We start from the raw sequence: 23,587 nt of genomic DNA, 5'->3' as shown, positions 1-23,587 counted from the left end.
TATACTTGGCCGTTTAGCAACAGGATAGAATTCTCCGAAATTAGAACGCGCACAAATTAGAATTGGCAACATGCCTACACTTGACATACCATGCACACTCACGTAACGTGCTTATGCTATTCTTGTTAGTTTTGGTATATTTTTGAGGGTCGCGCGGTATATTTGATCGATAAATTCGCGGTCACACTGAACCAAACATTAAACAAATATTGAATTCAACATTAAATAAATGCATTAAACAATGCCAGGCGAAGAAACAATCAATTCCACACAAAACAAAACGCGGACAAAGACAACGCGCCCCAGAGCCGTTTACCTGTGGGCGGTAAGCGACGTTCTAAAATGGTATCGACGCCACTGTGGCGAATACTCGCAATACGACCAGCTTTTTATCCAGGTAAACACAAGGTTCCCTCTTTAGGGACTTACCAAGGCTTGTCCTTTTTCTCCTCCTCGTTGTGTTTCTGTAGCACCGCTGCCATATTTTCAAGGTTGTGAAGGCTACAAATTGATATTTTCGCTTGGCATTCCGGTGTCTGCCTACTGATCCTTGGTCCTTGTTTTGTTTGATTCCAGCACGACATCACGGGACGAGCACTGCTGCGCATCACAGACACCTCGCTGCAGCGCATGGGCGTGACGGACAATCGGGATCGTGAGGCAATTTGGCGCGAGATTGTCAAGCAGCGCCTCAAAACAGATATAATGGAGATCCGCGACATGGAGCGGCTCAACGTACGCTAGGAAAGGGGAACAGGAGCAGGAGCTGCAGCGGCAGCAGCTCGAATCAGTTATTAGTTCAAGCTTTATTATAAGACGTCTTACTGTTAGAGTAAACTACATTTTAGATCGGATATGGACTTTTAATGTAATATCATCGTTTCTTGAAGTCGGAGATTGCTTCTACAATATCAATGAGCCCATCCATCAGCCCTCCTTCTCCTGCTTAGGCGTGACTAATTGAACATCCCCGTCGCCCGCTGGCTTTGCTGCCGTTCCTGCCGCGACACCGCTGCTGCTGGCACTGGTACTGCAGCTAACCGGCGTGGAGGATGGAGCCGTAATCACCTTTGGCAAGGAGTTGGTTGTGAGTATGTGAGGCATGGTGACGGTACCATTGCCCATGGGCAGTGCTGTGGTGAACAGCAGCTTGGGCGGCTGCAGGCGCTGAGCAGCAGTTGATGGAGTCGCCGCAGCGGCAGGCTGCACCAGATTCGGTAGCAGCGTCAACAGCCGATCGCCCATCGAGCGCTCCCAGTCCAGACGCTCGCGCTCCAACGACAGGCGATTGTGCTGAATCTCATTTGCCTCGTTCTGGGAATTCAGCAGCTGCCGCAGCAGGATTCGCATAGCTGCAATGTGGAATGTTTAGCTGAAACGAAGGGATTGAACTATTTGTTATACTGACTTGTCATGTGTCGCCTGGACTGCGATTCCTCTCGCTGCCGCTCACGGCGATTCTCGTCCTTCTCCTGTTGAATTTTCTTCTCCTTCAGTCGCTGCTGCCGCTGTTGAAGCTGCTGCTCCTGCTGCAAGTTTTGCTGTTGCAGCTTCTGTTGCTGTTGCTGCTGCTGCTGCTGTTGTTGTTGTTGTTGCTGTTGTTGCTGCTGCTGCTGTGCTATGGCCTGAGCCTGGGCGGTGGCCAGGGGCAGCGTTGCTGCTGATTTACCCACAGCAGCTACGGCTGCCGCTGCCTTGGCCTGCTCGGTATTCACGAGAACAAACTTGACGCCGCCGGGTGCCGTGGCCACCAGCCCGGCATTGCTTGGCTGTGCCGGGGCCGAGGCCGATCCGCTGATCATCAGACGGGCACCCTGATTGATGGCGCTCTGCAGCAGCTGCAGCTGCGGCGCAGATCCGTTGGCTGGGACGGGACTGGGTCCCACAGCGGCTGGCAGCTTGGACTGCATCAGGAAGTTTGTGGGCACCAGAGAGATCTTTCCCGGCTGCAGCATGCCCGAGCTGCCGCATAGTGTGCTGGTGCTGGTGCTTTGGATGGGCACCGAGCAGCTGGTGGATGTGCTGCCGCTGGCAGAGATGATGACATTGCCTGTCGTGTAGGACATTTGGAGATTCGCCGCAGGGTTCCTCGGCCGCTGCAATATATTCGCCAGTGTGGACATGACGGGACTGGGGGACTTCTCGCTGGGCGAATCATCGCCAGCATCCACATCGATGGGCTCCTCCTTGGTCTGGGGCAGCAGCATGCAGTCATCGTCGTCGTCCTCCTCCTCCTCCTCATGCTCAGACTCCGCCGGTCCAGCTGCCGAAGCAGTTACCGGCTCCTGGCCGGGCTCAGTCTTTATGCTAGGAGAAGCCAAGACCGCACTACCGATGTCCACATCCGGCTCGGTTGAGTGTTTGCGTCGCTTGAAGGCAACCGGATCCAGGGTCTCCTCATTTAAGTCCGTGTCCACCCCAAGGCAGGCGGCCTCCACTTCCTTGCGGGGCGTGTCCCGCTTGCCTTTGGACACCAGCGAGGAGAGCAGCATGTCGTCCTCCTCGTTGTCGCTCTCGGACAACTCCTCGCCGTTTGCCAGTCGACGGCTGCGCTGCTCCGCATGCTCCTCCAGGGCCTGCTCCAGTTGATACTTGAGCGATGGGGCTGGCACCTCATTGGGCCGCACACTGAAGATGGGCCGCGTCATGATGGCGTCCATTTCGGCGAAATGCTTCCAGCTGGGCTCCGAGTCGGAGGTGGCGCCGCACTCCTTGTCCTTCTTGAGACGATTGTAGAAACACTTGAGGTTCTTGATGCGCGTGGTTATCTCCTCCGGCGAGCGATGGTAGCCGTACTCCTGCATCTTGGCCGCCAGCTGGCAGATCACGGCGTGCTTCTTGTGCGTGGTGATGAGGGTGCGCTGCAGCTTGGGATCGCCCCACAGCTGAATCAGCAGCTTCGTCTCGTCCGTGTCGAAGTTGGGATTGCGGCCCGCGTAGCTGTGCTTCTTGTGCTTCTCGGCGCTGCACAGGCTCTGGTTGCAGTTGTAATTGCTTGTGGGTGGAACAGTGCTGCCATTGCCGTTACCATTACTATTGCCACTGCCACTGCCACCACTGGTATTGCCACCACTTCCATTCCCATTCGCAGTGCCATTCCCGGTCGCTGGAGCTGGTGCTGGAGCTGCTGCTGCACTTGAAAATGTAGCAGCCGCCGCGTCGGAGCGGCGCTTCTTGATGCGGGCACTGGACTTGAGACTCATCCTGTTGGGCTGTTGGACAATTAAATGCACTTTTTAGCAACGCGAAAATCAATATTTCCGCAGCGTCTGACAACTAATTCAAGCGAGGCTCTGCCTCCCTCTGTTCGGTTGTCGTGTCCACTGCAAAGCGTCTGCCAGTGAAAACGAAAGGGAAGCCACTGCGCAACTCCGCGGGCAACCATCGAAAGCAACCCCTAACAGCCCTCCACACCCCCCGGGCCACTGGACAGGGAAGAGGCTAAGCCAAGTGCATTACCACCCAACGAAGCAGCCACATGCGCACTGCAATCACCACACTCTCTCTCTCAACTCCAATTGTCCTGCGCAATGGCTGCCTCATTGATTTGTGCACCTTGTGAGGCTCTATCCCTACGAAATGGCAGGTCAATTTATAGACCTGTCTCCTGACTCACCTGTCTGCAAATGACTCCTCCTGGGATGCACGTGTTTTTCTTGTAAATAATGAGAAAACGCTATGCAAGATACATATGCGCAGAAAACTTTACAGGACATGCGCCATGGGGGAGTGTGGCGGACAGGGTAATGGGGTTAGTGCCGGAGTCTGTGTATGTATCACCCTGTGTTGTCGGGGGTGGAAAAACACCAACGAAGCAGCAGACTTTGCGGCAAAGCAAAAAAAAACACCAAAACCCAACTTACAGATACAAAAAACAAAAGGAGCCTACCAGACCAGACGTATCCATGGCAGCTACACACTTATGTATGTAATGTAAAATGAAATGTAATGTAAAATGCTTTTTGTAGTTTCTGATTTCAGTGTGGATAAATCCATATCAAGTTCAAATTACGGCTTTAAGCAAGACACAATACAGGGACACGAGATCTGCGCATTACACTTTGCCGGACATGCGCAGTAGGGAAGAGCGGGAGAATATGATGGCGCATGGAGGTTAGGTATCAGTGTGACCAACAGATACCGGAGACCTACCTTTTCACGAATATGAGGAACTGCAGTCCAGCTGGAGTGTAAGTATTTGATAGAGAAGTCTGGCGGGTCCCACTTGGGCTGCGATCAGAAGCTCATATTATTTCAACCAGAGTGCCTATTTCCAATATGAGAGTGAGACCGATTCGGATTAGGGCGCAGGTGAAGATGAGCAGGAAACAAATAAGTGTAGCATACTTTCAGGATGCGCAGATAATATTCATGAAATTTATAAATTGTCTTTTGGATGTTGCTTTCATTCTAAAATGTTGTACCGCCATGTAACCGTAGTGGAATTGCTTCTACGGAGCACTACGAACTGCCACTATGGAGCCGCCATGACTGTTAATCGCCATACTTCGCTTTTTAAGCTTCAATTAACCTTAGTTAATAGTTTTTTTACATTAATTTGTCGGTGTTTTGTTGATAGTGTGACCGCGAATTTATCGATCAAATATACCGCCTGACACTCAAATATGTTAGTGGTACCAGCAGCAAGTATAAAAAATATCAATATTTTTATGCGATGATGGAAATAATGGGGCGGTAACGTCTATATTTTTTGAAAACTACTTTAATATGCCTTAAAAGTGAACAGATTGATATAATTGATTAAATGCACCTTTATTTACAGACACACCGTAAATCTAAATTGAGTTAAGTTTCGATGTCAAAATATATCGAAAAAATGAATTATATACCGTAAAGGGTCACGATGTTAGCTGATATCGATATAGGGTAGCGCCAACCGGCAAGCAGCTAATATCGATACCTAGTACCGATTTCTAAAAGAAAAATCTGAAGCCGGTGGCAGACCTGTCATACAAAATCGGAAGCTGCCAAGAAGTAAAGCGTAAAAATTACTTTTAATATGGCGAATATGGAAAATAATGGAGACTACCTTATATGTCCTTACGACAAGAGTCATACTATTTTGCGCAGGCGCATGACCGTACACATGGTCCGTTGCTCCCGAAATAATACCAACTCCAAGAAGGTCCGTTGTCCCTTTAACGTGACGCATCTGATTTATCCTAACGAAATGAAGGTAAACCTTTTGTCACTGAACTAAACAATGAATAAATAAAGCCTTCATTTCTACTAGAATCATGCCGCGAACTGTCCAAACCGTTCAGGGTTTGAGCGTTTTATAAAACCGGACAAAAAGCCGGACGTTGAGTCAAGTCACTGCTCCGAGAAGGCTCACTGCCCTTGCACTGTAATGAACCAGGGCGCTAAAAATAAAACGGAGGTAAGCTTTGAGACTTTTTGTTGTTAATCAATTAAAATTTGAATATATCGCTTTGCTTCCATTTCGACTAGGCTCATGTCAAAGATTGTCCACATCGCTCGTCCTATGTTCCGCATGTCTCCACTAATCAAACAAAAAAATGGGAGATCGAGTCCACTGAGAATTGGGACGACGAGCCGGAGGTAGGAACCTACGATGCCAAAGCCAATATGGCCAAAAAATTCGTAATCATAAACCCGCAGGGCAATACCCCTTCAGCCAAACGCGCTTTTCGTGAGCAAGAACGTAAACGTTTCCAGGAAAACGGACGTTTCTAGAAGCCATTGCAAGCGTTTGCCATTCCAAAAAATAAAATTCTCATTGCCACTGAAGTAAAATTGTGACAAAATTAATATAAGATGCTCGCATTATATTAATTGATTTAATGGGCAATTTGTGAAGCTTATTACATGTTTGATTATGACAAAAAAAGACGCCATCTTTACGATCTAATTAGCTTCGATATATCGAGTAATTTGACAGCGTTTCGCCTTATGCGATAGAATCAGAGGCACGATAGATTGTCTCACAGCTGTTGCAGCTAAATCACAAGTGTTTAAAATAAGTCAAATAGATTCTTCAATCGGATTGAAGTATTGTTTCAGTGTTTAAAGTCATGGCAAGCTGGTAATATCAAATAGAACATCAAAATCGAGGAATATGATTTAAGATTACGGAATATTTTTGAAATGAGAAGGTATACTTGGTATATTTTTGATGGTTTGACGGTATATTTTATCGATAATTTCGCGGTCACAGCTGTTGCAGCTAAAAATTGAGTTTGCAACATAAATAACAAAATAAAATGGTTTTAACCAAGGAAGAGGAGGGATTCATCCGCCGCAAGCACGAGCACACTCTAAAGCTGCGCAATGAGTATTTGAAACAGAGCTCGAATCCCTTCCGCCACGCCACGGGCGAAGGCGGCACTGTGGTATGTAGAAAACAATCTCCTTTCAATGGTTATGTCATCAGTCTATAATAAATATTACGAATTTCCTCGCTTTGCAGTTCGATGCCGGTCTAGCCCGCTTCCAGGCAATGCGTGTGTCCAACTACGAGCACTTCAAACCAACCGGGAAGTCTTTCCGCACTGGTCTCTTTGCCGTCGTACTGCCCATTGCCATTTACGCTTGGGCTCTGAAGAGCGAACGCGACGGTCGCGAGGAGAAATACCGAACCGGGCAGGTGGCCTACAAGGATCGCCAGTTCAAGTTTATTTAAGTTATCTATCTGGTGATGTTGGATTTGTAGTGAAATTAAACAAAACACAAAACAACCCATTTGTTAACTAAATGTAATTGTATTAATTCATAAGCTTGTTGCACTACAACTATTTCTCCTCCATTTGCTTGTCGCGGGCTATAACAAAGTCCTCAAACTTGACCATGTAGGTGGTGCCCTTGTGCCAGTGGGCGGTGACCTTGCAGGGCTACAAAATAGTTAAATGAATGACAGTGCAATGTATTCATAATTGGTAATCCTTACAAATCCGCAGTGTGTGAGCACAGCCTCCACAATTCCAGCCGTGAAGTTGGCACAGTTCAAGGAGCTCTTGTCTTTGGGCACACTTATAAATGTGTTCACAAGCGGGTCCTTCTCTATAATGTAGTAGGTGCGCTCATCATCGTTGGCATGCTCCAGCTTCTCCGCCTCCTTGCCAAACAGATTCTTCCATACAGTCGTCTTGACGAAGAGTAGCATTTGTGTCAGTTTGGTTTCTCGCTTGGAGCTCCGCTCGCGCACAAAGTACAAGTCGATAATGCGGGTGCCCACATCCTGGCCAAGGTCATGGAGCCTGCAAACATATTAAAGTTAGTGGATTCATTGATTCAAGTAAAAGTAAAGCTCACCTGGTCTGCAGTTCTGGCACTGTGAAGACACGACTCTGGGAGTACTGGACAATCTCGCTGAAGAGCAGAGCCACAATGCTTTGGGATACCTCCGTTTTTCCCTTGGACAGCGGGCGATCTAGTATATTGCTGCGTGGCCGCATTGATGATATTTTAAGAGCTTCTAGTTTTTCCATTGCAATAAACAAAGTGGGCAGTGGGCAGACGAAACACAGATAAACATTTGGCCAGCGCTGCCACCTGGTTAAATATGTGCCGTTTCACTGTGAATGGCAAAAGTAGCTCAAGTGAATGCACAAAACCGTAATTTAAATTGTAAATTGTAAATTTTATTGGTTTAACTCTTCTGTAAACTGTAATGAAACACTAAAAGACCTCCCTCATGCAGTGACAGGGTCCGACAACATTCAATTCAATGGACTCGAATTTGGTCCAATAGTCAACAGGCTTCTGCTGCAGCGTCCCCATGTAGGCCTCAAAGTGCTCGTATCGGATCTCACGGGTATTGGGGCATCCAATAAGATGATGATAGCCACACGATTTGTCGTGAATCCAGTTGCGCTGATGCGGAGTGTCCTTATGAGCCGAACTGGTCCCAAAGATCTGATCGTCGTATATGGCCGATGTGATGTTGGTGATGGCATCAGTAATCTTCTCGTTGATTTCATCCAGGCTCAAAAATTCCAATAGCTGTGCATGAGTTTCGTCGCGGCGCACGAAAAGCATAAACCAGAGCGGCATACAATTGAATCGAATGCAATCCGCAATCTCTACGGCATACGAACGTCGATTGCTCCAGTCGTGACACATCCAACGAATTACCATATAGAGAACCTGCAGTGGTAACCATTAAATGTACTAGTTATTAATTATTATGTACTCACCTCAACTTCCGTATTCAAAGCGATGTTGCTCGAGCTGAGCAAGTAAACCAAGTGATTGTGTGGTAGATGCAGAAAGTCACTTGTGGCCGCAAAGATCAGCACAAACTTCTGGATACGCGGGAGCATCGCATTGCGGACAATGTCCAGGGATGGGTGATAGCGCGTCTCCACATACAGGATGCACGCTGTGGCCTCATTGAAGAATTGCAAGTTGTCGAAGTAAATCCAACAATGGGCCAGAAGATGTTTGATCCGCAGATACGAGGCAGCGATGAACAATTCGATAATGCGTGCACGCTCCAAGCAGGGCTCACTGCAGAGCATCCACTTGTAAATGATGCTAAAAGCCTTGGGCGTTACCAGGTCCTCTGGCAGCACAACCATCATCGGTGTATCTTCCAGGTCCATGAAGAACTGCGAGTACACCTGCAGCACCGGCAAGTGACAGTTAAAGAGCGAGTTCTTGATTTTAACCACCAGGCTGGTCTTCAGGTGTGACTCCACCATGTACTGCAGTATGTCGGCCAGCTTATCCTTGGGCCACTGTTTCATCTTCGACCAGTCCTCCACATCCTCGAAATTGTAGCCAAACTCGATGAGCGAACGATTTTGGCACACTGCGGAGCATGAAGCTTTACTCGAAATCTCTTTCTCTTGCTGCTGGCTGGCTGCATCCGCATTTAACCTAGGGCTGGGAGAAGCTCAGGTTAGTGGCTTTCAAGAATACGAGTTGAAAGCACAAGTTAACCCACTTGACAAAGCTCACGTTGCACTTGATTTCTGGCGACTGACTACTCTTCTGGGGCTGTGTAGACAGATGCATAAGCTCATCCATGGTTTTGGCTTTGTTTTGTCTGGTTTTCGTGTAAGATCTGAGTTAGATATAGAATGAAAAGGCAAAGCCTTGTATCTTGAAGTGAAACACACAAAAACTGTATTTTACATTGTTTATTAAATTGTGTGTTTTATTTGTTTGTATTTTTCGGGTTTGTTCACATTTTCAAATACATTTACATGAATAAATATATTGTTTATTTTTTACTTTGACCTTCCCTTTGCATTTAACATATCTCTTTTCGACATACCACATATATGTACCAACATCACTGCATAACTTCGTTCTTCTTTAAAATATGAGTATGTAATATGCGGATAATTGGGCAAACGTTGTCGATGAATTCAGAACTATGGGGATTATGGGTGTGGTGGTGGTGACAGCATGACACAACTTCAAATACAGAGAAGTTGGCAAAGGGCATTTCAATCTCGATATGAGAAAAATAATTCAATAAATTGTTTGTGTGTGTTTTTTTGCAACAGTTGACACCTGGTCCGATCGTTTTGTGGATCGGTTCGTTTCATTTGAGCTACTTACAGATTTGTGTGTTAGTTTGGAAAATATTTGAGAGTTGAAGAGTATTGGTGGTGGCCAGCAATAACATTCAGAGGTTAGGTTACCAATTTTCGAAGTAATTACAGTATATGTACACATGGTAAGGTAAGGTAATCGTAAAGTATATATTTAACAGTTTGTACTTCTTGTTCTGCGTGTTTTGTATATTTCCTTTAAGTTATTAGTTTCATCTTAGTTCTTTCGTTCGTCAAGTTGCGCAAATATTTTAGATGTTTCAAAGTTTTTCTTTTCACACTGACATATGTAGGTTTCGTAAACGTTTTAAATGTTGTACATACATGGATTACAAACATACATACATTACATACTTACAAATTTCCATTTATAGATTAATTTGTTTGTTTGTTTTTGTTTTTGTTTTGTTTCTTTATAATATAATATTCTGTTGCTTTTGTTTAATGTGTTTTTTGCACAACCTTTGCTTATTTTTTTCGAATAAATATGCGTTTTTGTTTTCTTTTTCCATTCAAGTAGTTTTAGTTTTGTATGAAGTTCTCTTTTGTTTTTCGTCACTGACTTAGTACATACAACAATATTTATATAGTAAGAAATAAATTAAGTTTTCTTTTTTATTATATATTATACATATACATATATAGCTGCATATAGAGTTTCCCCTCGATTTTGTTCTTTCGAAACACTTACAATTGTTTATGGTTTCTGATGTTTGTGCCCCCTCCTCGTTCGTGTGTCCAGCCTTTCCACGAAATGCCTTGGCTTTTGGCCATTTTATAAACGGCATAAAAGCTTCCAGCGTTTCCCTTCAAATTACAAATTGTTTTTCGTTCTACAACTATTAAGATTTTAGATTCCAAAAGATTAACTTAGTTCAATGCTACTGTTCTCGTATGCCCCATACTCTTTTTTGTTTTTCCATTGATTTTTTTCGTCTGTTTTGGTTCAACATAAACGTTTGTTGGAAATTATAACTTGTTGTTGTTGGCAAAAGAAATATTTTGAATCTTCATGAGCCCTAGAAAGAGTCAAAATCATTCTTTTTCGAAGGTAAACAATATGCTTAATGTTTTTTAAACTAAAACTTGTCTAAGTGAAGAATTAATCGAGCAGCCAGAGGACACGTGGGTTGAGCATTGAACGTTGGTTCTTTTATACTGAGTCAAAAACAATTTGTAACTCGTCTCTTAGTTGGTGGAAAGGCTGTTTGTGCGACAGGGTTTTGGGTTTTGTGTGTATTTTGTGTGCTGCGTGTCATCATGTCGTGTAAGACGCATCAGGTTGAATTTTTCATGCTTATCGTGCAATTTGAGCGATGGACATTGTGAAAGTCTCATTCACCATTCAAAATATATATGTAAGTCCTTGTTTTTGCCGCTGCCTCGGCATTAATACTGTTCTCCAAGTTCTCGAATCGTGCACAAGTGTGAGTTTCCTGTAATCCCTAATCAACTAAAAACTAAAATGAACAAACTTAATGTATTTATATTGGGATGGTAGAAAAACAATACGATACGATACGATACCATACGATACAGTAAGGTATACGGTATACGATACATAAATGATAAGATTACGAATTAAAAGAATAGCCCGTTTTTACAAAAGTATAATTAACCGAGAGATAAGCACTAATAATAAATTACAATTACAATTATAAAATATATATTGTATATGTGTGTGTGTATGTATGTATACTCGTATTATATATAAAATACATGCGTAAATTCGCTTGCTTTCTATTGTATGTACAATAAATTATGGCAAATCATATGGTGTACAGTTTACAGGGATTCGCCAGATTCGCAACTCCCAAAATCGCACAAAAAGCGATACACACTTCTTCACTTAGAACAGCAGGCGGCCATAGTCGTTTTGGGCTGCCTTGCTGGTACGCGGCTGCATCAGGTACGAGGGCTGCTGTTGCTGCTGCTGCTGTGGGGCGCCCAGGCTCTGCGACAGTTCCCAGTTGTAAAAGTGCCGCTGCGATTGAGGCTGCGACTGGGGCTGGGACTGGCGAGGCTTGGGGCGCCACAGCGTCTGACTTTTGGTGTCTCTGGCCGGCTCGTCCGTCTGGCAGCGGTGGTGGTGCTGCTGGTTTAGCTGGTTTTTGCTTTGGTTTTGGTGGTTCGGCTGCTGGTTTTTGTGCTTGTGGAGTTCGCTTCTGGGCCTGGGGTCGTCATCGTACTGTCCCTGCAATCTGGCCTCCAAATGTCAGACATGCGGTTTGTGCGGGGCGCCACAGAGGCCGCACTGGATGCCCATCCAGTGGCAGGCCCGCAGCGGCGGATAACACCAGAGGCAGGGCACGAACAGAGAGAGCACCGCCAGGCCCAGCCAGCGCTTGGTACACCCGGCCTCGGTCACGCTACAGTCACACGGATGCTGGGCCGTCTCGCCCTCGGCATCGCTCATGCAGTGGTAGATCATGCACCTGGCACACCCCATGCCCGAGATGCACTCGTAGCCGGTGCGGAAGGTGTCCGGGGCGTATTCGCAGGCCCCTCGCCGGTTGAAATCCTCGCTGTACAGCTCGTGACAGTAGCGACACCGCAGACGCGTCTCCTTCTTGAGTATGTCCGATACGTTTTGCTTCTGCAGCGCCTTCCCGCTACCGGCCGTGCCCGCCGTTTGGGCAGCAGCCATCGCCTGGGCCGCCTCCAGTGCGTTGCGCTTCTTCAGTGCACTGATCGACTCGCGGCGTGCATTGAGCACCTGTGCCCCCACTGGCTGGTCCACCACCGGATAGTTATAGTCGTGGTGGACCGCGGTCAGCGTGACATAAGAGTAATTTTCGCTGGCCGCAATCTGGGCGGCACCCGGTGCCGGTGCAGTAGACGACGGTGGTCCATCCTGGGCCGTTGTTGTTGTTGATGTCTTGTCCGTGGATATGTAGTGGATTGGTGCCGCTGGCAGCTTCTCCGAATCGGAATTGTTACTGTAGCTGTCCTTGCTCTCTGCGAATGGAAGGTTTAGCACTCGCCTCGTAATGGCAGCCCGCGTCTGCGGTATATTGATGGGGAAGTACGTACTGTGACTTTTCTCGCTGCCCTCGGGGCTTGAATGTATCTTTTGTAAACTCTCGCTCTCCACAGGTAGGTCCAGGGTCATGAATACATCATCTTCACCAACCGAATCATATTTGGTCAATGGTGGGCATATAATTGTGGGATTCGATTTGGCCAGTCCTAAACAAAAACAAACAAACTTTAGCAATCGCAAGAACCACAAACATCTAGATTCTATAAACATAGATCTAATAATTATAAGCAGCAATAGTTGAATAGTTGAAGCATTAATAAGTGAAAAGAGTTTAATTTAGAGTAGAAGATAGTTGAGAGCAAGGAGATAGAAAGATCTGAAAATGAAGAAGCCAACAGATGGACAGACCCACGTGTGGGGCTATGTATCTACACATAACATTTATCCGTGAATGAAGCAAATTGTAAACTAATTTCGAGTAGAGCCTCATTAAACACTTACCAATTCGTTTGAAATTACACATTTAATTAGATTAGATTGTCGATTTGTTTTTGAGTTTTTGAAACAAATCGATCAAATTCCAATGATTTGTGTGGTTGGTTTTTTTGACAAATTTTGATTTGTTTTGTGGCAAAAAATAGAGCATAAGACATACGAAAAAATATATAAATGCATTAGTAAATGAAAGCAAATTCGAAAGAAAGCAGAGACGCAGATGGGAAAGAGGCATAGGAGTCATATCAGGCAAAGCTTAAGTTTAAATAAGGATTTCAGAGAGCATTAGAGAGCGTGATAGAAAGCAGAGAGCCAGGAGCGTGGCGTGTGTGAGGTATAAGCATGCAACTACAAGTGTGTCGTTTGAATCTGTGTCCAGGGACTGGATTTTACCATCAATTAGTTCATTATAGGCGCGCAGCACACCCTTGTCGAAGGCACGCGCATCGGCGGCCGTTTGAAATGTGAGGCCGTTGCGCTGCTTGCCGGCGCGCCAATGATGAAATGTTGGCATTACTTTGTAATACTTTAGATCACGATTGATGACACAGCTCAATATGACCTGCGGGATAGAATATAGAATGGTTTCAAATGCGAGATCTTTCAACAAGTGTGCCGGATGTACTCACACTTTGATCGGATATCCTCTGCCCATAGATGATGTAGTCATGACCCGATGCCAGTGGGGATAGCCTAGCCCGTTTCCGTATGGAAACATTGGCCAGACCACCCCCGGCCAGCGGTAGCCAGCCCTCGGTACTCTCGTCTCTGGTCATTACCTGTGCGCGTACTGTAACTAAGAATTCGCTGCAAACAGATTCAAATAAAAACGAAGATATTGTTAGTTTCAGCATTAATCCAAGCACATTCAAATTGAAGATGACAGAATCCCAAAATATTCTACCTGCTGGGCCTGCGCTTTGAGCTCAATTTGGTATAGGAAACCGTAGCCATTGTGGTAGCCACCAGTGTCTGGCAACGAATGTTGTCCAGCGGACCCTCAAGGCTTCCTCTATATCTGCATATATCCCTGACTGAATGGATAACCTAAAAGTGTCCTTAATTCGGCTAATTGAATTGTTTTGGCAGGCCAAGGAAGCCAAAGCAAGGCGGCGCACCTGCTTGCAGAACTGATTCATCCATGAGCAATGGCAAGGGCAGGGGCATGGTCATGGGCATCAGCACCGAAAAAAAGCAGAGACCAACAAGAGCCCTCAGAAACTAAAAATAACTACAAGTCCTTCGGTTTAAAAATACATCGCACAGAGCAGAGCAGCGGAGAGATGCAGAAGAGTGTAAATTAAGGGTAGCAAAAGTGCAAAACCACATTCGATAGTGGGTGGGGCGGTTTGGGATTCCGATTCATTCTCAGAATTCATTCGCTATTCGCGGCACCAACTCCAATTCTAGTCTTATGAATGACTCCAAAGGTTCCAAAGGCTTCCCACAAGAACTCGTCCAGCGACCTGCGCACAAGTTTGAATACATTTTGCCGTTGAATCCGAATGGAGTTCTACTTCTGGAGTTACTCAATGAAAAAAGCTTCAGCGAAGTTACAGCTCCTGTATGGATGAGAGTGTTTGTGCTCGCGTCTGTGTTGGTGTTGGTGTGCGCGCGTTGATGTGTCGCCATGCATACACACACCTACACTTGTCCTAGTTTCGTTAGTTTTACAGAATGAATTGAATAGAGTCCCCGGAATAGAGTCGACGTCACAGCACCCAGGGACATGTCAAGGACTGGCTGGCAGGCAATGCACCAGCTTTCATTCAGGCTGCACTACCATGTCAATGCGGAGGCGAATGCGGAGGCGGGCGACGACGTCAGCAGACCCAAGGATTTCCGAGAGTGTGAATGAAATGGGATGCAGCGAGGGTTGCACAGCAACCCATCTCAAGCAATTCTTCGAACGAAAGAAAGCCTTGGAATAAAATAGGAGTTGCCACCTGAGGTGTAGCGAAAAACAGTTAAAACTCCCTCCAACCAAACTTACATATATATGTACATATACAATCATGTACATACATACAGTGGCGGAAAAAATAATAGAAACGACAGGCGATTCACACTTGAATCCAAATATTTTGTTTTTGGTGAAAGTTGTTTACATCAAAGCAAGTGTGCTTTGTTGCAGGATATTAGGGCTTTATATAGGACCCTCTTTAGGGCTCCTTTCGTAAGTTTTTTAAGCAGTGTATCCTGATTTGTATGAAGACCACGCTTTTGTCTTGGAAAAAATAATAGAAACGAGGTCTAATCTTTTCATAACTTTTCTTAAAACGGTTTTAAGCGAATTATATTGGTAACAATGCATAAACTAACGGCAAAAGAAGATATAAAATAACTTTTCCAGTTGATCCGGTTGTGTTTGTTGTTGTTAGAGTCTCAGAATGGGGTGCGGAGGACATTGTACGGATTTTGAAAGAACAAATATCCTTACACCAGGATATGAAGGTCACACAACGTCAGATAGTGTTACTATTCTAAAATGGGTTTAATAAAAGCTTTTTTGACGATTAAGGACAAAAAATAAAGAAACACACGCGGAAGAATGCACGCAATATCGGCTTGGTACGACAAACCTCCTTGTTCAAAAATCAAAAAAAATTCTTTCTCTCTTCGGAAAATTTAAAAAGCGATCTCAATGCATCGGTTAGTGGTCGTACTGTATGACATAGGTTGATTTAGATCGATAAAAAATTACACGTAGATGAAATGGACATACCTAAGCCCGAATATGAGGTTCAGAAAGGTACTCAATGCCTCAAGGTGCATTTATTTCGTATAGTCAAAAAAAAAGTGTTGTAGGCAAATGAAACTAAAGTCAATTTGCTCAGATTTGTTAGGAAATCTCATATTAGGCACCTTAATACAACTTCCCACGACCAAATGTACCCAGGACGAAATAAATGCACCTTGGGGCATTGGGTACCTATCTGAATATCATTTTCGTAAGTATATACATCTACTTTAGCTTTGTGTAATTTTTTATCGACCTAAATCAACCTATGTCATATAGTACGACTACTAACCGATGCATTGAGATCGTTTTTCAAATTTTCCGAAGAGACAAAGAATTTTTTTTTGATTTTTGAACAAGGTGGTGTGTCGAACCAAGCCGAAGTTGCTGCATTCTTCCGCGTGTGTTTCGTTATTTTTTGTCCTTAATCGTCAAAAAAGCTTTTATTAAACCCATTTTAGAATAGTAACACTATCTGACGTTGTGTGACCTTCATATCCTGGTGTAAGGATATTTTTACTTTCTAAATCCGTACAATGTCCTCCGCGAGCCATTCTGAAGCTCTAACAACAACAAACACAACCGGATCAACGGGAGAAGTTATTTTATATCTTCTTTTGCCGTTAGTTTATGAATTGTTACCAATATACTTCAAATTAAACCGTTTTAAGAAAAGTTATGAAAAGATTAGGCTTCGTTTCTATTATTTTTTCCGGGCCTAAAAACTTTGAAAATTAATTTCTGGTATATCGAGTTTTTTTGTTAAATGGTTTTGTTACGTTTTGAAACATTGTTAGGTAAGCTATCAATAAAAAATATGAAACTTAAAAAAAAATAATTTTCGCTGAACAAAATTTTGAAAAAACCGAAAAAAACTGTCGTTTCTATTATTTTTTCCGCCACTGTATGTACATATGCAGGCAGACATGTACACACATAGGCAGAAGAGCCTGCCTCAAGCTGAAACTAAAAGTCCATCAATATTTTTGGAAGCTCTCCCCTCCAATTGGCGCATGCGTAGGAAATAGAGCAAGCGAGATAGCCATATAATGTGGGGGCAGCTCCAGTTGCATGCGTGTTCGTGTGTGTGCGCATTGAGTTGTCGGACGACTGAGGGTTGTCGCCCACAAATGTTCTAGTCTAAATAAATAGGGCCATATGCAATTATCTTCACCTTTTGCACATTCTATTACAAATATTCATTAATGGAGACCTATTTTAGTTATGTCCAAGCCATAAAGCTTTCCCCGAAACAGTGTTGCCAACTGCGTTTGCTGCGTCGACACCCACACAACGGCGCACACACACACAACTACAGCAGGGCTGCAGCAGGAGCAGCAAATGATGAATGAACAACGGCGCAAGTGTGCGTGTGTGCATGTATTGGAGTTGCGAGGAGGGGGGCAGGTGGCTGCGCCCAGTATGTTTGTGTGCTTTGGCCACCCATACACTCTGTCACAGAGCTCAACGACAACAATAGAACCTTCCAATATACAATACACAATACCATTTACAGCTAAAATAGTTGTTCGACAGACAACAACAACAACTCCGTCAGCATCAATTTGCATGTTGTTGTTGTTGTCGCGTGGTTGTCGTCAGTCATTTCATGGGTGCGCTGTTCAGTACCTCCGATACCCGATACCGATGCCGATGCCGTTAGCGTTATTTAAAAGGCAAATCCATTTCCAATGCAAAAATACTTGTAAAATCGAATACTGTTTCCATTTAATACGGACATACGGGGTTCTTCATAGAAAACAGAACTATTGGAATCAGCTAGGGCACCCGTTGCAAATGTATGTATAAGTATGCATGTTTGGAGAGGCAATCGTGCAAATTAATTCATTATATATGTATTTGTAGCAACGGGAATATAGATGGCACGACATGAATGAAACTAGCCGGAGCCTTGGGTGTGATGTTCTTGTTGCGCAGGCTTCCCTTTCCGCAACGATAATGTGTACTTAAGAACACACAATAAAAGAGCAATAATAAAGCAGACACAATGACATCATCTGTGGAAATCGCCGACAACACTTTAAACTGTGGCAAGCAAAAGACAATAATACGACAGGGAAACCATCAGTCGTCCGGGGGCGTTTCATTTCATTCATTAAATGTGGCGACAGACAGACTACGTGGAGACTTATCCGGCGGACCCGAAGCCAGCAAGCAAAGCAGCAAGCAGCCCAGGCAGACAATGAATCACCCACACCACACAGTTCATTCAGAATTCATGTGGATGGCGTGTCGTGTCTTGTTCATTGAGGAAAAACTGCAACTAAGAATCGTTTCCATTACGAATTGCGTTCAATTGCAGCAATTAATTGGACACAATTGGATACGCATAGGATCAGGCTCGACTTAAGCCTGTGAATGCCCAACCAGCTCACGAGAGGGACGGATGAGGGGATTGCTATGCAATTGTGAACAAATTATGGTATGGGGAGGGATATTGGAAACACTTACCTTTCATGTCCTTCTGTCATGGTTCGTAATCAGAAAGATTTTAATATAGCAGCGTATTGTGTTGGTGTTGTTGTTGTTGGTGGCAAAATACACCATGATTAAAGCATAAAGACATTCAGAGCTGCTGCTGCACAAACTTCCAAAAATAAAATAAAACCAAAAACAACAGCAGCTACAGCAGACGGGATGGGGAAAAACGGGAAGCACTCCTCTCCTTTTGGGGTTTTTGCAATCGGTTGTTCTATTTTTCGTTCACTATTTTCGTTTTGATTTTGGCACACTTGTTGTCAGAACTGTTTAGTTGTGGGTTATTCACTGAAAGAACATTAACAATTAATAAATTGCTATTTATTGGGCTTCGACGACGAGGGCAGCGAGAAAGCACCAGCCATCAGAGCCAACTGCGGAATCACTTCTACTTTCCCAAATACACAAGCAGGGCCACTTATGTGGGCGTGTAGACAGGCACATTGGAAAACTTCACACACACACACACTCACACACAAGCACGCACGAAGAGAGGGGATATTTCCAAGCAACAAAAGATGTAACAGGCATTGGAGGCATCGAAAATTGAGAGGAGAGCAACCAACAAAAGCTGGCTCTGGAGTCTGTGTGGAAGGTTTTTGAGAGACGAGCAGCTGAAGATAAAGGAAAAACCTCGCGGAAAACTAATCCAACACTTTTCTGATCATTATTGTTCGACAAGTTTGGTGCTTGTGCTGCTATCTTCGCTGAGCGCTGACTATAATTAACATAAAATTGGCAAAAGTGAAAATTCATTCATACATTTCCATCAAGGCTGGGGCTCTCTCTCTATCTCTCTCACTGGAGCACAGCTCGCTCTCCCACACACTCGCTCTGCTGTATCCATCCGCCTCTGCCTTCATCTGCATCTGTCTCTCTCTTTCACTCTTGGCTGCCCACTCAGGGCTGGCTTGCGCAGAAAGTTTTTGGGCGATTTCTCCATGTGTGTATATAAAGATTTTCGCCTATGCTCCTGCTGCTGATGATGCTTGCTGTTGCTGCCTTTACATATTTCACTTTTAAATACACATATACATACATTCATGCAAAAATATTGCTGTATAGCTACATATTTTCACAGATTTTCCATCAATGGTTAATTGTTTGCCTGCAGCATCGCCTTTTCTTGCACTGTTTTTCTCTTATTTCTGATTTTCATTTTGCGTAGGTTGGAATTTCGTACGAGCTCTGGCTCTGGCTCTGGCTCTGTCGAAGGAGCGTGGGCGACCTGCCTTTCGAAACGAGTCGAAATGAACGCTTTGCTAAATATGTAACTTTTGCTTAATACTTTTGTTTGACTACTCGCACGCACCCACACACGCAGCCGCACACACCAAGGCAGACACAATCATAGAGCAAAAGGCAACAAATATGAAAATTCCTAACAATCATGTTCTGCCTCGCCACTCCTAAAGCCCGGCCCTTCCAGTGGCATTTGCTGATGCAGCTCGCGCGACGTATTTGTAATAGTTATTTTGTTTTATAATGGGCGTTGTAACACAATTAATACAAATTTTTTGTTTTTTTCTTTTTTTTTTTTTTGGTTGCACGACGATGAATACGCATTGACCAGGTACTTCAGTTCGATGATGGGGCTGTCGATATTTTCTTGACATGTTCGGTATTTCTGTCGATATTTATTGATGAGTGTTTCTATCGATGGTTGTTCATGAGGGCATGCAAGGCGTTGCATTGGAATTGTTCTTATAACAGTTTTAGTGTGTCTTTTTATTTCAGATATCTTTACTGCCGTTAATACTGCGTTCATAATACAGATGAAAAACAATTTTCATTTTCAACCATAGCTATTGTTACTAGGGTAATCTAGGATACCTATACTATTTTCACCATCGATGGTGGCCACTATCGATGTTTTCCCAGTTTCCATCGGAACCATCGTAGTCTTAAATCATACTCCTCGATTTTGATGTTCTATTTTAATTTACCATCTTGCAAAGACTTTTAACACTAAAAAAATAATTTAATCCGTTTGAAGAATCAATTGGCTTATTTTAAATACTCCTTTTTATTGGATTCAAAACCTTGTGACGTTATATTTTACAAATTTGTATTTGAATTTTTCATTCCAATTGTTATGATAATGATAATAATGATATTTGATAATGATGAAAAAATCATCATGATCGTCTAACTAATTACCGATTTTTTTGATTTTATTAATATTCTTTTATTTATATGTATTATATATTTGACTTCCCTCCCATTTTATAGGAAATATTTTAATTATTCTTTAAGTACTGCGAGTCCTAACTAGCTGGTAAATTTACATCGAATATCTCAATTGAGGAATTTGATATTCGATATTTAACGAATATGAAAAGGTATATTTCGGTATACTTTTGACCGTCCATAAACCAACGGTCACACTTCTTTCTTTTCAATTCGTGCGTGTGTTTTTGATGACGGAAAATTGCAAATAGATCGCTGAAAATGGCTAAAAAGAAGAGTGAGGACCATTCCGGTGGCGATGCGAACGACAGTGACTATAATGAGGAGCCCAATTTCGAAGATCCGCCGAATTTCGTGGACAATATCAGCGATGAAGGTAATTACCAATTCCGGCTCCGGGCCTGCCAGCGCAGCACACGCGGAAAACTAACCTCAATGATGCGATGAATGTGCGAAAATATAAATAATTCATATAATGTATTGCAGATCTGCTCGGTGACATGCTTGCGCAGCGTCCTTCCGAGGCCGACGGTGTTGAGAGCGTTGTCGTGGTGGACAATATCCCCAAGGTGGAGCCGGTGCGTCTGGAAAAACTGAAATCGGTCATCAACAAGCTCTTCTCGCATTGTGGCGATATCGTGAATGTAGTGTACCCCGTCGATGAGGAGGGCAAGACCAAGGGCTATGCGTTCATGGAGTACAAGCACGCCGGCATGGCGGAGGAGGCTGTCAAGAAACTTAACAACCATCGTCTGGACAAGAACCATACGTTTTCTGTCAATTTGTTTACAGATTTCCAGAAGTAAGGCATCCCTTGGCCACTACATGGCACACAAATTAAGTGGTTCTTTTCTCTTCAAGGTACGAGAACATCCCGGAGAAGTGGGAACCGCCCACTGTGCAGTCCTTCAAGGTGCAAAACGATCTTTACAACTTCATCAATGACCCCGATGCGTATGACCAATACTGTGTGGCTGCGGAAACATCCCAGAACTGCGTACAGGTTGGCTTCTGGCAGAATGTGCTGCCCGAGCCCAACGAGCTGGAGACAAGGGAGCGGTTCACTGACACCTTTGTCAAGTGGTCTCCCCTGGGCACCTATGTGGTGACGTTCCACAAGCCCGGCGTAGCCATTTGGGGCGGCAGCAGTTTCCAGAAGATCCAGAAGTTCCCCCACACTGGCACCCAGTTCGTCGAATTCTCGCCATGCGAAAACTATTTGGTAACCTACGGCCCCACCCCCACTGGCCAGAAGATTATCATTTGGGACATCCGCACGGGCGCTGAGAAGCGCTCGTTTGTGGCCGATGGCATGTCGGTGCTGTCCATGTTCCGCTGGTCGCACGACGACAAGTATGTGGGCAGGATGGGAGACAACTCAATCCACATCTATGAGACGCCCTCCTTCTATCTGCTGGATCTGAAGTCCATCAAGATTCCCGGCATCAGGGGATTCTCGTGGTCGCCCACGGACAATGTGATCGCCTACTGGGTGGAGGAGCAGAATCAAATACCTGCCCGCGTCACCTTGATGGAGATACCCAAGAAGCGAGAGACTCGCAACAAGAACTTATTCCATGTGGCCGATTGCAAGCTCCACTGGCAGAAGTCCGGTGACTATCTGTGCGTCAAAGTGGATCGCTACTCCAAGTTGAAGAAGGACAAGAAGGAGCTGGACGTCAAGTTCCTTGGCATGTTCTACAACTTTGAGATCTTCCACATGCGCGAGAAGGAGGTGCCAGTGGACTCGGTGGAGATTCGGGAGCTCATCCTGGCCTTTGCCTGGGAGCCCATCGGCAACAAGTTCTCCATTATCCACGGCGAGCCGAACTCCGCCAACGTAAGCTTCTACGAGGTGAACAAGGGTGTCAAACCCAGTCTGGTCAAGCGTCTGGAGAAGAAGTCGTGCACGCATCTGTTCTGGTCTCCGCGAGGACAGTTCATAGTGATGGCCAATCTGACCATGGGCACCTTTGAGTTTGTGGACTCCACCAATGACTACATTATCAGCGCGTCGCCCGATCATTTCCGTGCATCCGAGGTTGAATGGGACCCCACTGGCCGGTATGTGGTCACTGGCGTCTCCTCGTGGAAGGTCAAGGAGGACACGGGCTTCAACATGTACACGTTCCAGGGGCGCATTATCAAGCGCACCATTCTGAAGAACTTTGTGCAGTTCCTGTGGCGTCCCAGGCCGCCAACCCTCCTCAGCGAGGAAAAACAGAAGGATATCAAGAAGAACTTGAAGAAGTACTATCCCGCCTTCGAACAGAAGGATCGCCTGCGACTCACACGCGCCTCCAAGGAGCTGCTCGAGAAGCGTTCCCAGCTGCGCGAGACCTTCATGGAGTATCGCAACAAGCGCATTGGCGAATGGAAGGAACAGAAGAGTCGTCGCGTCATGCTCCGAGGACGTAAGTTTTGGGATCTCATCCTTGCTAGTGGAATAATTAATTAATTATCTCTTTCTCTTTGCAGATGTGGACACGGATAACTTGGAAACCGAAGAGGTCGATGAGGAAGTTGTTGAATTTTTAGTCAAGGAAGAAATCACTCTTCTAGAGTAGACGACCCCCCTCTACAACACAACAACACTTGTCGTCGTTTGCCCCCATTTCGAAGTGAATCTGTCGTCTCACACTTGCGTGTCCGAGGCGCGTCTACGCCCTGGCCCATAACCCAGGGCCTCCTTCTTATTATCTGGCCAAGTAGCGCGTCTTCTTTAATCAAAACCAAGCGGAACACCTTTGCCCATACATACAATTACACTTACACGTTTATTCTAAGTCCGAAAGTAACGTCACACAAGCCAAGCCAATAAGAAAACCCGTTTGCGAACAACTTTAGACCATATTCAAATTATTTAACTAAGCAATTAACAAGCACAACCGTAATATGCCCAGAACTAGATTTGCAATGTATTTGTATGTAAACAGCAAAAAGAAAACGAAAACAAAACATTCATGCTCGTGTTATCATTTGAACTATAGAGGTATACTGTGCATCACCGCCACTCGAGGATTACAATTTAATGTGTGATATAGCAGGCAGCCTTCTACACATAGTAGAACACTTATCGATGTTCCATTATCAGCCAATTTTAAAAACCCTTCACATACCTACCGTCATGTCGTG

At 44.7% G+C, this 23,587-nt stretch overlaps 8 protein-coding genes across 8 annotated transcripts; 4 read left to right on the top strand and 4 right to left on the bottom strand.

The window, feature by feature from the left end:
* Positions 1–184: 184 nt before the first annotated feature.
* Positions 185–851, top strand: LOC117891916 (protein aveugle). Its single transcript, XM_034797739.1, has 2 exons — positions 185–397; positions 577–851. The coding sequence occupies exons 1-2, from the start codon at positions 242–244 to the stop codon at positions 742–744; spliced, it is 324 nt and encodes a 107-aa protein (XP_034653630.1). The 5' UTR covers positions 185–241; the 3' UTR covers positions 745–851.
* On the bottom strand, positions 788–3,627 carry LOC117891906 (AF4/FMR2 family member lilli). Its single transcript, XM_034797729.1, has 2 exons — positions 1,409–3,627; positions 788–1,352 (listed from the first exon to the last, which is right to left on the bottom strand). Exons 1-2 carry the CDS (start codon positions 3,201–3,203, stop codon positions 928–930), a joined length of 2,220 nt encoding a protein of 739 aa, XP_034653620.1. The 5' UTR covers positions 3,204–3,627; the 3' UTR covers positions 788–927.
* Positions 3,628–4,989: 1,362 nt separating this feature from the next.
* LOC117891914 (gametocyte-specific factor 1 homolog) lies at positions 4,990–5,745 on the top strand. Its single transcript, XM_034797737.1, has 3 exons — positions 4,990–5,197; positions 5,255–5,401; positions 5,473–5,745. Exons 1-3 carry the CDS (start codon positions 5,021–5,023, stop codon positions 5,716–5,718), a joined length of 570 nt encoding a protein of 189 aa, XP_034653628.1. The 5' UTR covers positions 4,990–5,020; the 3' UTR covers positions 5,719–5,745.
* A 436-nt stretch (positions 5,746–6,181) lies between these two features.
* On the top strand, positions 6,182–6,732 carry LOC117891915. The gene is made up of 2 exons (XM_034797738.1): positions 6,182–6,374; positions 6,452–6,732. Exons 1-2 carry the CDS (start codon positions 6,246–6,248, stop codon positions 6,662–6,664), a joined length of 342 nt encoding a protein of 113 aa, XP_034653629.1. The 5' UTR covers positions 6,182–6,245; the 3' UTR covers positions 6,665–6,732.
* Positions 6,724–7,533, bottom strand: LOC117891913 (trafficking protein particle complex subunit 5). Its single transcript, XM_034797736.1, has 3 exons — positions 7,294–7,533; positions 6,929–7,238; positions 6,724–6,872 (listed from the first exon to the last, which is right to left on the bottom strand). The coding sequence occupies exons 1-3, from the start codon at positions 7,467–7,469 to the stop codon at positions 6,774–6,776; spliced, it is 585 nt and encodes a 194-aa protein (XP_034653627.1). The 5' UTR covers positions 7,470–7,533; the 3' UTR covers positions 6,724–6,773.
* A 76-nt stretch (positions 7,534–7,609) lies between these two features.
* Positions 7,610–9,040, bottom strand: LOC117891911 (kelch-like protein 40b). Its single transcript, XM_034797734.1, has 3 exons — positions 8,930–9,040; positions 8,178–8,868; positions 7,610–8,127 (listed from the first exon to the last, which is right to left on the bottom strand). Exons 1-3 carry the CDS (start codon positions 9,010–9,012, stop codon positions 7,660–7,662), a joined length of 1,242 nt encoding a protein of 413 aa, XP_034653625.1. The 5' UTR covers positions 9,013–9,040; the 3' UTR covers positions 7,610–7,659.
* Positions 9,041–10,789: 1,749 nt separating this feature from the next.
* Positions 10,790–19,801, bottom strand: LOC117890526 (sprouty-related, EVH1 domain-containing protein 2). The gene is given in 6 exon segments (XM_034795444.1): positions 10,790–12,503; positions 12,579–12,734; positions 13,417–13,585; positions 13,653–13,830; positions 18,236–18,550; positions 19,649–19,801. Coding segments are annotated over 5 exon segments (1,632 nt in total). The 5' UTR covers positions 18,256–18,550; positions 19,649–19,801; the 3' UTR covers positions 10,790–11,394.
* Positions 19,802–20,654: 853 nt separating this feature from the next.
* On the top strand, positions 20,655–23,414 carry LOC117892226 (eukaryotic translation initiation factor 3 subunit B). The gene is made up of 4 exons (XM_034798329.1): positions 20,655–20,828; positions 20,939–21,254; positions 21,314–22,866; positions 22,931–23,414. Exons 1-4 carry the CDS (start codon positions 20,714–20,716, stop codon positions 23,017–23,019), a joined length of 2,073 nt encoding a protein of 690 aa, XP_034654220.1. The 5' UTR covers positions 20,655–20,713; the 3' UTR covers positions 23,020–23,414.
* Positions 23,415–23,587: the final 173 nt, after the last annotated feature.

The sequence above is a fragment of the Drosophila subobscura genome, chromosome E, assembly GCF_008121235.1.
Source record: "Drosophila subobscura isolate 14011-0131.10 chromosome E, UCBerk_Dsub_1.0, whole genome shotgun sequence".
NCBI lineage: Eukaryota > Metazoa > Arthropoda > Insecta > Diptera > Drosophilidae > Drosophila > Drosophila subobscura.
This window is presented reverse-complemented; position numbering and strand designations above follow the sequence as displayed.